General features: G+C 44.1%; 1 protein-coding gene across 4 annotated transcripts in view; it reads right to left on the reverse strand.

The window, feature by feature from the left end:
* Nucleotides 1-1,931: 1,931 nt before the first annotated feature.
* rarga (retinoic acid receptor gamma a) overlaps nt 1,932-16,595 on the reverse strand; it is a 42,577-nt gene continuing 27,913 nt past the window's right edge. For all 4 annotated transcript variants that reach the window (XM_061736114.1, XM_061736112.1, XM_061736113.1 and 1 more), the window contains 7 exons: nt 8,088-8,236; nt 7,720-7,861; nt 6,577-6,740; nt 6,041-6,217; nt 5,523-5,727; nt 5,141-5,299; nt 1,932-4,982 (listed from right to left, as the gene is read on the reverse strand). In XM_061736114.1, coding sequence (XP_061592098.1) covers nt 4,615-4,982; nt 5,141-5,299; nt 5,523-5,727; nt 6,041-6,217; nt 6,577-6,740; nt 7,720-7,861; nt 8,088-8,236 — 1,364 coding nt within the window. In that variant the 3' untranslated portion in view covers nt 1,932-4,614. The remainder of the gene's footprint in view (nt 4,983-5,140; nt 5,300-5,522; nt 5,728-6,040; nt 6,218-6,576; nt 6,741-7,719; nt 7,862-8,087; nt 8,237-16,595) is intronic.

Genomic DNA, 16,595 nt, shown 5'->3' on the forward strand with positions numbered 1-16,595 from the left:
TGTAGATGATCTGTTATTACACATGACGAGTCTGTATTGCAACTCCAGCATGTGACATACAGCTTTAGGTGCAGATAGACAAACCGTCCTTTTTTTTATGTCTCATCAAATCCAGGTCACATGCATCGCCACACCCCGAGACCAGACCCTACCTCCCTAACTATTGCCAGAAGCACTTGGGTTCACCGAGCTTTATCCTCGGGATCACTCTCTGAGGAGCCACAGCCTCTGCTGATCCATTATCTCTCCTGTGTGTTGATGGAGGCACTGTTGCAGTTTGCTCCTGCTCGGAGCAGGGTCTTTCCAGGGTTTAAAATATTCAAATGAATTTCTGTGCTGTACCCATGACCTACTTTTATGGATTCTTTACCATTTTTTTGATGAATTATTAATGAACAGTGGCTGTAAAATATTGCAAGGGGCCCTTTCCACCCTTTATGAATCCGTTGTACATTTGTACATTTCCATTCTTTTTTTCTTCTCCACTTATAAGTAATTTCTGAAACAAGCGTCATTAATGTGCAAGGGTGAGTATGTGGAAATATAACCTGGCTCCTTTAAATTTCTACACGGCCCAAGTCCTCCCTTGGGTTACCATGGCAACACCTAGACGGGCTCTCAGTATATGAGGCAATTTCATTGTTCCTTGTAAAATAGTGTATAATGTATGGGCTTTATTTTAATTCCAGTCTGGTCTTATTGATCTGCCTTTAATGATAGTTAATTAAAGCAATCGTATAATTGATAGAATCTCATCTCTGTTTATCACTCTCTTCTGATTCTCTTTGACTCTCTATTAATAAAATCAGGATGAGAAATAAGGATCCCACACCGGTACCCTGAAAAATAGATATGTTTACAATCAGCAACCCTTCATTAAGAGGATTTCTGTTCAATGAAGATAAGGATGATAATGTCAGTGGCTGTGATAAAAACAGTATAGGCATTATTTTGTTGACATTTACAAGACCAACTTGAAAAATTTTACAGGACATCGCTGGCTTTTATTTTTATTCATTTACTTGATTTCAGTGTAGTATATACACAATAGCCTTCAGTTGATTGACATTAAATGTGAATGTGAGTAGAGTGAAATCTTAGCATCCTTTTCATCCATTTTGCTTCATTGTTTTTCAAGTTTTGGATGTAAATAGATTCTCCTCTGTGATCTCAATTATTGCACAAATCAAGCTTAATCAGAGTGCGTGCTGGACTATTTACTGACTGAAAGTATCACTTTTATCTGGCCTGATGCACATACAGCTGCAACTCTCAATCCAATATTCATTAGCAAGTCTGTCTTTCTGATTGATCCTTTAAGTTATGAAACATATGAAGCAATGACGTTTTCAATCACCTTGTTTCACAATTGTTTCAGCTCTTTTAGTGTATTGACTATATATATATATATATATATATATATATATATATATATATATATATATATATATATATATATATATATATATATATATATACACTTTTTTTTTCTTTTCTTTCAATTGCTGTCTAGGTATTTTAGTTGCATCCTTCTCAAGCACACTTTCTAAAACATCAAATAGATCTTAACTGTTTTACCCTGTGGGACTTTTTCTTCTTCTTCATGGTGCTATTTTATTCAGGACGCCATCTTCTAAAAGCACATTGAACAAATCTTAAGAGCAAACCTTATCTGATGTCCTTGTTCAGCAGGAGCCGGTAATTTATGACTCTGTGTGACCCAACAGATGCTGCTGATCCTCTCCTCCATGCGGAGGATGTTCTGCTGCAGGAAGCACCGGTTCTGCTCACGGTGCAACATCTCCCTCTACTGGTGCATCTAAGCAACGACTGCTTAGAGCCTAATGTCACACTCGTGAGTAAAAATCACATTTCCTGTAATAAGAACAAGATGCGGAGAATAATAATTTTTTTTTTAAAAAGGCCAGTACTCTCACAAAAGTAGTTTATTGTGCCTCTTACTGTTTATATGGCTTTTCTTTGTATGACAAGAGTTGACATAAACAGAGGATCAGCAACATGTTTGCCATATTGAAGAAAAAAAAACAAAAAAAAAACAAAATAAAAACAGACAATATAATCTCAATGTTCTGCCAGCAATACCGTCACTAACATCATGACAGCCCAGCAGAGAAAGGAAGGATGAGGTCGTCACACCAGAGTTTCTGTGCAACAGCACCATGCTAAGGACATCCACCCAACAACTGAAAACATGTTCAAGCATTCACACACACACGCACGCACACTCACACGCACACACACGCACACAATGAGGAGACTTGCCCACGTTCAGAAAACAAGTCTCACTGCTACAGAGAGAGAGAGAATGTTCATATTGCTTTGAGAGAGAAAACAAAAAACAACTTGTATGTCAGCTGCACATTTTTCAGCCGATTGCTCGCTGTGACATTTTGGCAATAAAGAAGTGATACATGAGAACACAATCCTCTGCTTTCCCCCCCCAAGAGAAGTAAAAACATACACGAGAATACAAGATGAGATAATGGCTTTAGGGATGAGAAGGTAGTTTGGTGCGTGGATGCCAGCATGAGCGCAGGCGGCGGGGCAGTGACGGTTAAAGATGACACTTCAATCCCCCTCTAGAAAGTCATCTGGCATCCGTGCTGTTTTTCTTTTTCAAACTTGTCGCCTCTTATGTACACAGGAGGGAAGGGTGGGGGAGGGGGGGGAGATTGAGAATCCGCACGTAGTCAAGAATACACACATAAATATTGCCTGTTTCTAGCGTGCCTAGGAAGCAGCTAGTTTGGTCCTTACAGAGAGCCCTGAGTCTGAAAAGTCTGATTCCAAAATGTCTTCCACAAGAATTCCTGCTTTCGGCTTGCATATGCCTTTAATCATTGTGTTGCTGCACGTGATGCTTTTGTGTGTGGGTGTTTGTGTTTGTGTTGACGATGTGTACCATGTATTGACATAATCCGCGCGTGCTTTATGATCGATTGTATTCATTATGGTAATGCTGTGAGCATTTTAACGGGAACAAACGTTCGCTGACGGTAGCGCTGCTCTTGAAGGATAAGATGAGACTTATTTGAACAGAGGACCGCGAAAGTGCTACCTATACCGTCAAATCTGCAATCCCCTGAATAAGAAGGAACACCCTCTTTCAGCTAAGATTTTATGTATCAGGACAAAATCTGGTCCTTACCAGATCTTCAAATTAAGTAAATACAACCTCAAATTCACATCTTGTAACATATTACATTGTGTCATTGTTTATGTAACAAAAAATAAGCAAAAATTCATACGCAATGTGTAAAAAACTAAGTACACCCTTTTTTACTTCCATAGGAATTAAGAGTGTAACAGCCAGGTGCTGCTGATCAAAAACACTTCATAAAACTGATCGTGGGCAGGTGTTTCTACCTCTATAAAAGCCCAAGTTTTGGCAGTTTGCTGATGTGCAGGATTCAGGGTGTGTTAACCCTAACCTTGGAGTTGAAAGAGGGTGTACCTTCTTATTGGAAGAACGTAAATCTCCATCCAAGCACTCTGGAAGGGGTCAGCACGTCTGCTAGCACTGACAATAAAGGAGAAAGACTGTATGTGTTCGCTGTAGGCTTGCACTGCGCATGAGACTGGGGCATGTTATTAGTGCACGCAAGAGGCAGCGCTTTGTTGTGACGCCTCCCTGGTCATCACCAGAGTCCCCGACAGTAAGCTAATCTATGCTCCATCCATGTCTTTTTATAACTTTGGCACAAAGATACTTCCTGCATTGACAGCATGTGTTGGCTGCATCTACATCAAAATAGGATAATGCCAATTCCCTGATAACAGAAACGGATTAAGCCACTGCAAAGTAATAATAGACCTCTGGGTTGATTATCATTGACATCCAAAGTGAGCCAAAGTGCTCAAAGAAGCCCGAGCTAAGCATATGTAGCTGATAAGGAAGACCCAGCCAGTTCTAATTACCCATCTTTCCTTCTGAATATTTTCTCAGGAAAGCTCCTCAAAGAAAAACTAAAGGATTCATATATGAAACCAGAATAACACATTAGAAAAAAAACAACAAACAAAATATAATGGTACATAGATATGTAAGGACTTATTCATAAACTCAAAAAGAAATATTCAAAGCAATAACCACATAAACGATTAGCATACTCAATTTGGTTTTGCCCTGTAATCTTGTTGTAATGTGCTCGTTGTAATCCACTGGAATCCACTGCTCCGTTCTGGTGTCTGGTTTGACTATTCCCCTATTTAAGCATAAACAACAATAGTGGGAAAAGGAAAGAAATATTTACCTCGAAAGAGGTTATGTTCTTTTAGTCGCGTTAACTTCCCACGTGGCTATATTAGGAGTTCATAAAGTTTACTGCCACCTCTCCTTGACTTTATTTTTCCTGCAGTTCACTAGTCATGGACCATGTGGCCTGAGTTAGAAGTGTCTGTACACTTAAGGCTCTGCTGTGCTCGGCTGAGGAGGACACAGTGATGTGCAGTATGGAGAATGGAAAGACGATAGGAAGGCCAGTATTTGTTAAGGGGAAGTTGTGCTGTATGCCTGTAAATCTACGGTATGTGTGAGTGTTTGTGTGTAGATTCTGTATGTGCATGAGTGTATCTGCGCGAGAAATGCTCTGTTCACTGTGCCCTCCCGACGAGGCCTTTCCTCGGCCCGTCTAAGTTATCCAAAACACCCCAGGGCTCCCCCTCACTGTCCGAGCCCCTGTCTCGATCCTCCTCTCCCCCGTCGTCGTCGTCATCTTCGTCCTCCTCTTCCGGCGACGGCTCACTGCCGTTCTCCGTGCCCCAGCTGTCGTCCTCGTCCTCAGCCTCCTGCTTCACGACCACCGGTGGTGGTGCTGGTGGCGCTGATGGCGGCGGAGGCGTGGGGCTCTCGTTGCTCTCTGTCTGATCCTCAAAGGCGTCTGGATTCTCCAGCATCTCCCTGATTAAAGGAGGCATCGGCCCTGGGATCTCCATCTTCAGGGTGATGGCTCTCTCTGCACCTGGAGACAGAGAACATGTGATTACAAGACTGTGATAATACAAATGAAGACGTCATAAGACAGCAGCTAGTAGAGTACCCACGCATGAACGGGAATACATTGGTGGGAAAAGTAGCAAAGATTTAGAATGATTCTTACAACTTTTACTAAATACCAACCCTTTGTACTGATGCCTCTAAGGTCTGTGATCTTCATCAGCATGCGCGGGAACATGTGCGGTTTGTTGGGGCGGCGGCGACGGGCATAGATCTTAAGCGCCTCAAGTAGAGGCTCCTGCAGCTTATCCACTTTCTCAGGCTCCTCTAGATCCATACGGTCTGATGAGAGATGTAAAGAATGCAGAAAATTCTCTTTACGTTCCTTATTACCCATTTTCTGTCCTGCTAAAAACTTATTTGACATTAAAAGGTAGGTACATTGTCCTCTTAATACGTTTATCTGACACACAAACTGGCACTGCTGTGACACGTTTGCAGGAATACAGATTAACAAAAGCCACTTCCTCGTTACAACCGACAGAATCAGAACTAGCTGCAGTACCTCCACAAATGAGGCAGATAGCGCTGAGGAGACCGGTTTCTGTGTCGTCCATCTCCAGCGGTAAAAGCTGGCCAGCAAAGGCAAACACGAGGTCTGTAAGCGGTCCAAAGCCAGCATTGTGCATCTGAGTTCTGTTCAGAGTCAGTCCATCTGAGAAGGTCATAGTGTCCTGTTCTGGGGTGTAGCGTGTGCAGATTCTCAGCATCTACAAACACAACAAGATCAATAAACTGCATTAGTATTCAGCAAAATATGATCCAGAAGTGGTACAGGTGATGTTTCTACATCTGCTCAGTGTGTTTGTTTCACCTAGGAAGGAATCCCTGCACTGCCCCTTATCTCCACCAGATGTCAGTATAATCTCATGGCATAAACAATATAAATCCATGCATTTATCTGAGGGAGGGAGGGGTGTGTGTGTGTGTGTGTGTGTGTGTGTGTGTGTGTGTGTGTGTGTGTGTGTGTGTGTGTGTGTGTGTGTGTGTGTGTGTGTGTGTGTGTGTGTGAGTGTATCTTACCAGTATGTCCAGGCAGGCTGACTTCAGCAGTGTGATTTGGTCAGCGATGGTGAGGGTAGTGAATCCCGGCAGCCGCTTGGCAAATTCCACAATCTTGATGATGCATTTGGTGGAGAGCTCACTGAACTTGTCCCATAACCCCAGATCCAGCTGAACGCGGTGGTCCGAGCTAGAGTTCTGAAAAAAAAAAAAAAAAACACAGTTTAGCACCAGAGTATGGGCACTTCTCCTTTCGCATCAGGGCAAACACTGCTGTGCGTCAGAACCTCACAGCGCATTTACATTTGTCATCAATCAAATGAAAAAAGAAAGAAAAAAATCAATTTACATGTTACATCAATCATTCAGAAGCTACACAGATGGCTTAATAGAGAACTGAATAAGTTAAGCCACCGCTATGTTGGGAAAGCTATCATGAAATCATGTCTTTGCATGCAATTTTGGAGCCCTCAGTGACGGCATGGCTTGGAAAATGTTGCTACACGCTCTGTGAGTTATCATCAGGCGTATGGTATGGGTTTGCGTGTGTGACTTACTGTGGTATATTTTCCAAGCTGCAAAAGTGACGGGAAGGTTTCTTGGTGAGCTTTGCTGACTTTATTGACCAACTCTTCAAGCTCTCCACTTAGCTCATAGCTCTCAGGAAGAACCACCTCCTCCTTCACATCCTTCTTTTTCTTGTTTCTGTCATTACGCACCGCTACATGGAGGAAAAGCGACAATACAGACGTGGCAGTTAGAAAATAATCAGCTTTACTTTGCACAAAATCCCTTCATCGTGTAATTTCAAAGATCAGTAAAAAATACAAATATTGTCCGTGACGATATCCTCTACATGTTCAGTGTCCGTCACCACTGCACAGTCAGTATGTTGCCCACTAGTGGAAACAACAATATAAAACAATAGAAGCTTCTCTTAACAGTGTTTACATTGACACCAACTGTATATCTCCCTCTTATCATTCACTTGTTTCCTTCTTGATCCATCTCCACCTCGACACACACCAGTAAGGCCACTCTCTCCTGCTCTGTCTCCTCTCCCTCCTCCACCTCCCATACTTTCCTTCCTCTCAGGATATCCAGTAATAGCAGAAGCACAATGTGATCCCGGTTTTAACACACATCCCACACAAACATAACACCCACACGCATGTCCTACGGGGCTCTGCGGAGGAAAAGACACCGACACTGATGGTACACATAACCATTTTCATGAAAGGATGAAATAAAGATGGCAGAAAACTGGGGTCTTTGATTCTGCCAGCAACCTGAATCCTGCTGCAATTATCTTTGCCATAACTCTAAATCTTGTTTTCTCCTGTGCTGTCTTCATGAATGAAAGCACTGTCTGTTGCTGGCCAGAAGGGTGAGGTTTTGCAGTGAAACAGGAAGTCAGATTCATTTTGTAAAGCTATTAGTCATATGATTGGTACAGGGCCCAGCCTCGCCCTTATCACCACCCCTGGTGGACTCTTCGTCTGCTTTTGTCTCCCTGGTGCAGTTTCCTAGTCTGACTGAATATTAAGAGATCAGTTAATGAACTTCAAGTCTGCAGCCTTGTGTGTGCATGTGTGTCTGTGTGCATGTGTTAACTCAGTTTTAAGTGCGGATGTGAGGGGATATATATCTATCCGTTTTATCCCTGGGTCTCTTAATATCTCCAGTCCTGGAGGTCTCACCTTCCTTTGACATGCCGACCTCAAAGCACTTCTGCAGCCTGCAGTACTGGCACCGGTTGCGTGTGACCTTGTTAATCTGGCAGTTCTTGTCTCTGTGGCAGGTGTACACCATGTTCTTCTGGATACTACGACGGAAGAAACCCTGAAGCATCAGGAAGCAAGAAACAAAAGGGGAGAGGGCAAGAGAAAGAGAATGTGTAGTTGAGTTATCAAATACAGGATGTGACATTTAACTTTGCAAAGATTGTCCACAAGGCTCTTCCCTTCTTAACTAGCCATAAAAATAGCAATTGTATGGATGTGTGTGATAAATCAACAAGCAAAGCCAAGCAAAGATAAAAAAAAATGCTGTGGCAGGTTCTTCTCACCTTGCAGCCCTCACAAGAGCTGACCCCGTAGTGGTACCCCGAGGACTTGTCCTGGCACACAAAGCAGGGCTTGTAGACACGAGGTGGGGGAGGTGGAGACGGAGAACTGGGTACCATCTCCTCTGAGCTGGTGCTCTGGGTCTCCACCGCTGTGGAAAGGGACAAAAAAAAAAAATTAAAGCACGTGAGTGCGTAAAATTTGTCAGTAATCATTGTCCTATAGAGACTGGTAGGTCTGCAAATGTGGCAAGTTACTTCATGCAACAGATATGCATGGTTGAGTGTGTCTAACTGCATTCAGACACGATATGACAGCTAACAGATGTTCCTCTCCCTCTTCCAACGTGGACTCTAAGTACAGTTGTGCCAAGTAACAAATTTGCTTTAACTTGTCTCTCTGTGGAAAAAAATGTAAAGAAGGTAGAGGCCGGAAAGAGATATATGAAATTCAGGCAAAAGTTTCCTGGCGGTAGTCCCCACCTCGTAAGGCACAACTTCAAACATGCGTAGATATTGGTTCATCTCTGTACAATGAGTGAAACGATGGAGTAAGGAATACCTGACAGTGCATACAAAAGGGCAGTAAGCAAGAGTGTCACTGACAGACAGGTTCCCTGATAAGAATAGGTATTATAATAAGATACTGACAACAAAAGCCAGGAGCTGGCTCCTCCTCATTCCTCACACTGACAAACGCTTGTGTAGCAGAGTAGGCACTTGACAATCACGTGGGCTCGCAAAACTGGTGTTAGGCTCCACTTCTACCTTTCAAACTGGAATGTAGTTGTGACACCAGCATGTCCTCATGTCATTAAGTCGCTATGTTACATTAGACTTGCTTATATTCTGGAGGGGATCCTTTATCGGCTCTTTTGAGCTTGTGCACTGTGTGGATTCCTAGGTTCCCCAGAGAAACTTAAGCTGCTGCACACATACAGGACCAAACTTTCGTCACACATTCTAGCCAGCTCAAACACAAAGTCACACATATGCCTCCCTCCCTCCCTCTAGCCAACCCACATAAACACACACACACACACACACACACACACACACACACACACACACACATCCACACAAACACTTTCACCCCTGGTCACCTACTAAATTCAACCCCCAACCTTGCATCCCACCACCCCCTGACACACAAACCCCATTTTTCTCCTGTTTCCTGGCCCTAAATTCCTCAGTGCAGCCCTGCTAGGTTTTAACAGAGGCCTAAGCTCGTAACGCAGCCTATAAAGGCAGTCCCATGGCCGGACTGGAGGCCCCAGCCCGGCTGGCCGGCACTTTATTGGGACTCGGTCACCTTGGGCAGCTATTCACACCACCAGCTGTATCTCCCAGCCTGTTAAAAAAAAAGCCAATCATAAAATTAAAAACAGAGAGGCTCTAAAATCCTAACTTTTACTGCGCCGACCTCCCCCCCAGCATCTTCAATGGAAAGCGCAAAGGGCTTGCCTAAACTTAACCTACAATCCCCCTTCTCCTTTTTCTCCCACCCAAAGCTCCGGCAGGAACCACCAGCTTGGGTTTTTACAAGAGACAGAGACTTCAAAAAGAAAGAAAGAGGCGTAAAAAGAAGAATCTGGTAAAAAACAGAGAAAGGGGAAGTGGGGAGGGGAGCTTAGACACAGTTGCTGCTAAGGGCAGGTCTTGTTCAAGACCAAGTTTACCATCAGCGCCACTTTTGTGACAGCTGCTGTGATTAGCTTATTACAACTTGTTTAATGAAGATAGCAGAAATATGTTAAGACATTCTCCCTTTATTGCCAGCTGCTATAGCATCTGTTTTTCATATGTATTTTTATATTTGACTTTTCAGGATCCACATTCGAATTCCTGCTTTGAAAGCCTCACTTTGCTGGAGGCAAATATGTTTTCCATTAGTTTTTTAGAGCAATCTCAAAGCCAAATGTGCAAATCAATCTAAAACCTGAAGTTTACGCCCACTAAATGTTTCTACAGCAGTTCTCATATATCCTTGGCCAGAATGTAACAAAGCAGCAGGGTCAGTGGGAGAGCAGAAACCCTCTGAACGTGCCATGAACCACTGTTTATGCAATAATAACATCAGCAAATGAGGCTCCAGACCAAGCGCTGACAACCCATTAGAAAAGGACAAACCATATGTGGCGTCAAGTAACGAACACTGACTGACTCTGTCTAAATAGATTTCGAAAGGGAACCCAAGACAGAAAAAGTCCATCCTGGAGAAAACTCAAAGACGGCAGTGATAGAGAAAATACATCAGGCTCCGTCAACACAGTGAACCTGGCTCCTGCCAGAGAACACGACTCCTGAACCCGGCTGCCAGACTGAGCCTCATTCAGCCAGCTCCGTCCACATCGCCAGCGCCACTTACCCCAGGGCGCCAGAGAGGGAAGGCCCTTTCAGGCTACCACCCTGATCTCCTTTACCCTGTCTCTTCAACTCAGCACATCGCTGTTTAGAAAACAAAACCCTGTGAAATGAGAGGCCCTCCTTATCAGAGCTCCGAGGCCCGGGGCATCATTTGCATGACAATCCGCTGGCCGAGGCCTGGGAGCCGATGACGGACAGATGAGATGAGAGCACGGGCATAGGTGGTCGGCTGCTGTTGTTGGGGGAGGAGACGAGGATGAGATAGGCAAAAAGAAGGGATAGTTATCAGTTATCAGTGGCCACTGTTTGCTTCCTGCTAAGTATCAGTTTACTCCCTAATCCCTTGTTGGAGTGAAGTCTGTGAACAAACGGGCCAGCTGCAGTGACCAGATCTTATCCTCTGGTCACTCACACACACACACACTAACACACACACTAACACACACACACACGGAGAACAATCTGCCCTACTAACATTAAATCCTTTTGCCTGAGCGGGATGTGTAGTACGTCACTCCACACAGCCTCATTAGATGTAAAATGTAACTGCACATGACAGAAATAGCTGTTTAGCTGAAGGTGACTTCAAATAGGTCAATTGCATTAAATTCTAGGTCAAGTCATCCGAGCCAATCGGCATGCCACTGGGATCAACAGATATGAAAGAAGCGAAACAGAGAATAGTAAGAGGTAAATGGAGAAAAACATGGGACTTTCTGGCAACGCTAAAGCTGCCTGCTGTTCACCCAGCTGGAAAGAGGAGTGTTTGTAATGTATGTGAGCAAAGGCATGACTATGCAGCTCCTGTTTTGTGTTGCAACACATTTCTTTTAACTGAGCAGCATATGACATTCTGGCAATGTAACATGTTTCACAATAGGCCTGCAGATTTTGTCTACGTGACTTGGTGGTGTGATTGAATCTGCAGTGGGACACTGATCCCAAAGCCTTGTCATGGCTGGGGAGAAAAAAATGCAAAGGCTGTTTGAAGGCTGTCTGAGGACAGTGTAATTACATGAGCGAGGAGCACAAAAGGGATTTGTGCGTGTTCAGCTTCGTGTGTGGCTGAGCTTTGTACACAAGTGGCTTGAAATGTCTTTTTTGTTTGTTTTTCTTACAGACGATCAGATTTCATTATAAAAAAAGGGAAAAAAATCTAGTAAAAGTTTCCAACCACACTTTATGACTTTTAAGAGAAGGTTCATCAAGTTAGATTGTGAAAAAAATGTCTTGCCAGGATGTATAACTTCATTAAAAAGTCTATGAAACATACGCCGAGCAATAAGATGGTCAGATTTCGAGGCATTTTGAGAGAGACGGGCACAGTAGGATTCACTGTGAAAAAGAGAGCTGGGTAGTGGGCAGACACTAGTGGCAGACGGACGGCAGATTGGGGAGAGGATGGCAAACAGTGGGCTAGGAGAGCTGCTGGCGCACTTGGTGGGATCTTTGGAAGCGCCCTCGACTCTCTACGTTGTGGTAGAGAGGGTACTCACTGAGTGACCATCAGTGCACTGTATGGTTTCTGTGAAGAAGTGGCCTTTATAAAAGAGGAAAAGAAAGTACCACACCCTTGTCAGTGGTGCCAGTGCATGTCACACTCATTCTCTAAGTTTCTCTGCCCACGTCTTCCTGCCATCACTCTGAGTCTTCTGCTACAAGGCCCCACACAACATGCTCGTTTCCTTCCTCTTTTCGGTACCAGTCTTTCCGGAGGATCTCTGACTTTGTACACATGTTTGTATCTATCCATGCTGCTACACCTTGCTCAATGTGCTCTCATTTGCCAGAGGCCACATAATGTGTTCAAGCTCTGTTAGACACAGTTGAGTCACCTGGACACACGCAAGGCAAAAGTCCACCAAGTTTCATATGTCTACAGCTGGGGGAAAAAAAAAAAAAAAGAGTGAGAAGTAAAAACAGGGAAAAAGACGGGAGGAATTCTGAAGTAATTTGACAAGGACAGCGATGTTCTCATTAAAGGGGATGAGAGGTAGCGGCGCCTTTCAACAGCTGTCAGAAAGCTCATTACCTGGGCTCCCGCATACGCCTGTAAAGAGGCCACATTAAAGTGTCCTTTGAAATGAGGCCGATGAAAAAACAGAGAGGACACCAACACTCTTCGAGGAATTTACACCCTTCCGTCATAACCAGAAGAAAGTCGTGTAAGTGAGAGATTCAGACGAGCCCACTCTGGATCATCCACAGTGCCCCGTCTGAAGAGGAACCCAACACGTTTTTTGGCATCTCCTCACGGCCACCAAAGGCGCTAAAAACAAAAACTCTGGACTTCTGGAGAATGAGGTAACGTGACATGGCCCACAAAGTCCTGCTAACACTCACACACGCATTGTCCTCCCAAAAAGTGCATAAGCAGAGCAGGAGCAGAGCAGTGGAGGCAGCAGGTGGGTTAAGCATGAATCCTCAAGGCACATTTTTAAAAGTGGAATTACCCCTGCAGTCTGCTGGTGCTCTCAAAACACCCTTTCTTCTTTACAGCACCTCATAAAGGGCCTTTTGATATTTTCTTGATGGAGTCAGCCAAGCCAACATTTGGCGGCCATCCCCCCCCTCCCTTATTTTTTTTCAGCACACTGGCCCATCAACTCAAGAAACACAAGTTGGCTTCAAATGGACAAGCTGCCTGTCCCCTCTGAACCCGGCGAATAAAGTTTCCTTCACATGTCCTTGTACAAGAACCTTAGGAAGGAGGTCTTAAAAAGACTGGGAAAATTCAAGGAAATACAATTTCAATAAAAAAGGCCATTTACGACCAGGGCAGGAAAAAGCAGGCAGTCAAGTGCATATCTGCGGAAGAAATACGCCCTCTCGTCCCTGTGGTGAGCTCCAGCTGACTGTTCATCTGCCCACCAGAAGACAGAGAGGAACACAGCTCACCTCCAGTGACTGAAGAGTGAACTCAAACCTGGCGACCTGGCACAGGTCTGGGCCATTGATCATGTCGGGAAGACAGGACAATGCACGGGCAGGCGAGGAAGCAGACAGAGAGCGGAGGCAGGCAGGCAGTCAGGCGAGGTGAGGAGAGAAGAGAGGAGGGAACAGTCATCGAGGGAAACCCTGAGTCTTTGATCCTTGGGTTGTTTCTCGTCTTCCCAGACTTCCTCTCACCATCTGTAGCCTGGCTCTCACCTGTCTGTCTCTGGCAAAGGCTGCTAGCGCTCGTTCAATTGCTATTGCTTCCTCCCCACAACAATAGAAACCTTCAAAAGTAGAAGTAGCCCAGCAGTGGCTGCAGCCTCGCTCTGTCAGAGGAAGTGAGGGGAAAGGAGGATAATGTAAACAACAACAGTAGTATTCACTCCAGCACTTCAGGGAAACACCACAGACCAAAGCAAGCAAACACTAGCTCTCCTACCAGAGGGAACAAACTCGCCCACAAGTAGCAGTAGGCAGTTCATTTCCACCCAACATAAAAATGAGTGTGCCACGGCAGTTACCCACAAGCTTCCTCTTTCTGTCTTCTTTCACCAGACTGACTAATATCAAGAAACTATTTGTACAAAGTCTTCAGATTTTTTAATCAGACACAGAATTGACATGTATCACTCAAATACAGAAGTGATAAAAGCCTCTGAAGAAAATGTATGACCCAAAACTGGGAGATCGGTAAGACAGTGACTTATCATTTACATGAAACACTGGCAATCCCCTTGAACTGGCACACATGTTTGACGTCGTATCGCATTCAGACGTTGTTCTGAGAAACTTCAGAGTAACTGAAATGAGCAATGATGCATTTCAGGGTTTCTCACTCTTGCTTGGCAACCAACCGCCAACAGGTTGCCCAACTGTGTGTCTGGGTGGAGGCGCTCAGTGTGCTGACAATATGCTTAGATTTAAGCCATGCAATGATTCACTTCCTTCTGGGAAATTGTGCGTAGATGTAAGATTAACTTATAGGGGAAACGCATTTTGACGACAATCCCTTACTTCGAGGGAAAATGTCACAGAGCAGCATGATCAGTTAGTCCACAGATGTGTGCCCTAAACAACACAAAGAGCACCTCAGCAAGCCCATGATTCATCTTCTGCACTCCTTCCTGTCTGACTGTCTGGTTGTGTTTTCTGTCTGTTCATGAAGCAGAGGAGCTGAATAAATGCAGAAAATTAGAGAGAAGCTGATAAATACGAGTCTGATCACAGGACAGCTGAAGTCAGCTCTCGATCAGCCACAGGTCATGCTACACTGGAGACATTATCTGGTTGTTTGGAGCCGGCACAGAGCATGTGCTCTTTTTTTTTCTTTCTTTTTTTTCTGCGTTAGTGCATGGCTGCTCGTGAGTGTGTGTCATGTGTGTGAGTGATAATGCATTTCTTGAGTCAGATTAAGAGTAAAATATGCACAGCAAGAGCTCATTTGAGTGTGTTGACGTTGCGTAACCTTGTAATTGTTGGGTTTCTACAATGAGCTGATTTCTACAAAAGGAGAAACAATTAAATAAATAAAATAGCAACTTCAGGTCAGTTAATTTCTGTGTTTCACAGCAAACTTGGCCAGATTTATAAAAAGGGATTTGGCAGGCAATAATGTCCAAAATGCAGCACTGGGGATGCAAGACTGAGTAAAAGCAGCAGAATCAAAAGAAAGTTCATTACTGAAACGGTACTTCCTTTTGTCGAATAAAAATAAATCAAAAATCTGGCTAAAACAGACACAGAAACTAAAAGAAATAAGTCAGATTCCACAGCTGTACACTCGACTATTCATAAAAGTTGGATGCATGTGCAAAGTCATATGAAATACAATTTGATTTGTGATTCTAAATATATGACAGCCGGCTGGAGAGAAATCTCATTAGTTACCAGTAAATTTCTCAGATGTGAACACATCCAACATTATTTCTCACAGCAACCTGGCTGCGAGTGCACACGCAAACAGAAACACCCACAGATGCACAAAAAAAAAGCATCTGTTAAATTTTCCACCGACATTCATCGTTCCCCAAACTGTCAGCTGGGTGCACAATTACAGGCATGTCTGCTTACACACACCTGTTCCTGCTCACAGATCGCACAGCCAAAACACAGAAATGGACATGCAGACACGCAAACAAATGAACTAATGCAAGTGTATACAAATGAACCGATGCACCACTGCAAGAGAGGTGGTCATGGCAGTTGCAGCCATGCACACTGACAGAATTTGACTAATGCTAAAGGAAAAACAACACCAGTGAGTCTCCCTCCCCTCCTTCCTGGCCCTCCGCATCTCCTCCATCACTCTCCACCCCTGAGCTCGGATAATAGCTGTACTACAGCAGCCGCTCACTGCTCCCTGCCAAACGTTGTCGGCTGCGTAAACACAATCCGCTCACACATGCACAGACGTGGGACGGCAGGGCCCGTCTGGGTTAGCGGTGCTAGCCTCGCCGTCCGAGGCCTCTGCTCTTCATAACAGTGGGCCCCCACCAGCACTCGAGTGGAGCCGTCAGTCAATAACACACTGATGACAGAACTGCTCTCTTAACATTCAACTTGCACATGGCTCTGAGCTGGTGTACACATGCTTACATATACATACACACACACACACATATACATATATATATATATATATATATATATATATATATATATATATATATATATATATATATATATATATACATATATATATATATATATACAGTATATATATGTATAGTTCATAAACTTGCATACACGTGAGGGCACATCATGTGCTCACCAGTGAAGTAAGAACCCTCAGGTGCAAAAATCAGAATAGCCCACACACATTCACACACAGCCTGCCAATTTGCCCACGCCTTTGTTCGAGGGAAAAGGTGCTTGGCAGCCAGAGAGCTGTTCTCAGTAAACAGTTACAATGGCAGCAGCCAGACATGGGTGTTGGAGTGGGCAGCCACAATACCTCTGAGACCAGAAAACTATTGTGCGAGAGCCTACAAAATTCCACATTTTATGCTCAAATCCAGTTCACGCACTGATATAAACTGTTGGCCTCATAACAGTCAGTTATGTCATGTTGGAGTCCGCTAATATTTCTTGTAGCATTTTAAAGTCAGCACTCCCTTGAAATCCTGCTGGAAAGCAAAACCGGCCAACGGCGGACGGGACGACACAAACGGCGCATCCGCGGTGCCTCCACAAGGTGGTTAATGAGTT

The sequence above is a fragment of the Cololabis saira genome, chromosome 12 (genome assembly GCF_033807715.1).
Source record: "Cololabis saira isolate AMF1-May2022 chromosome 12, fColSai1.1, whole genome shotgun sequence".
Taxonomy (NCBI): domain Eukaryota; kingdom Metazoa; phylum Chordata; class Actinopteri; order Beloniformes; family Belonidae; genus Cololabis; species Cololabis saira.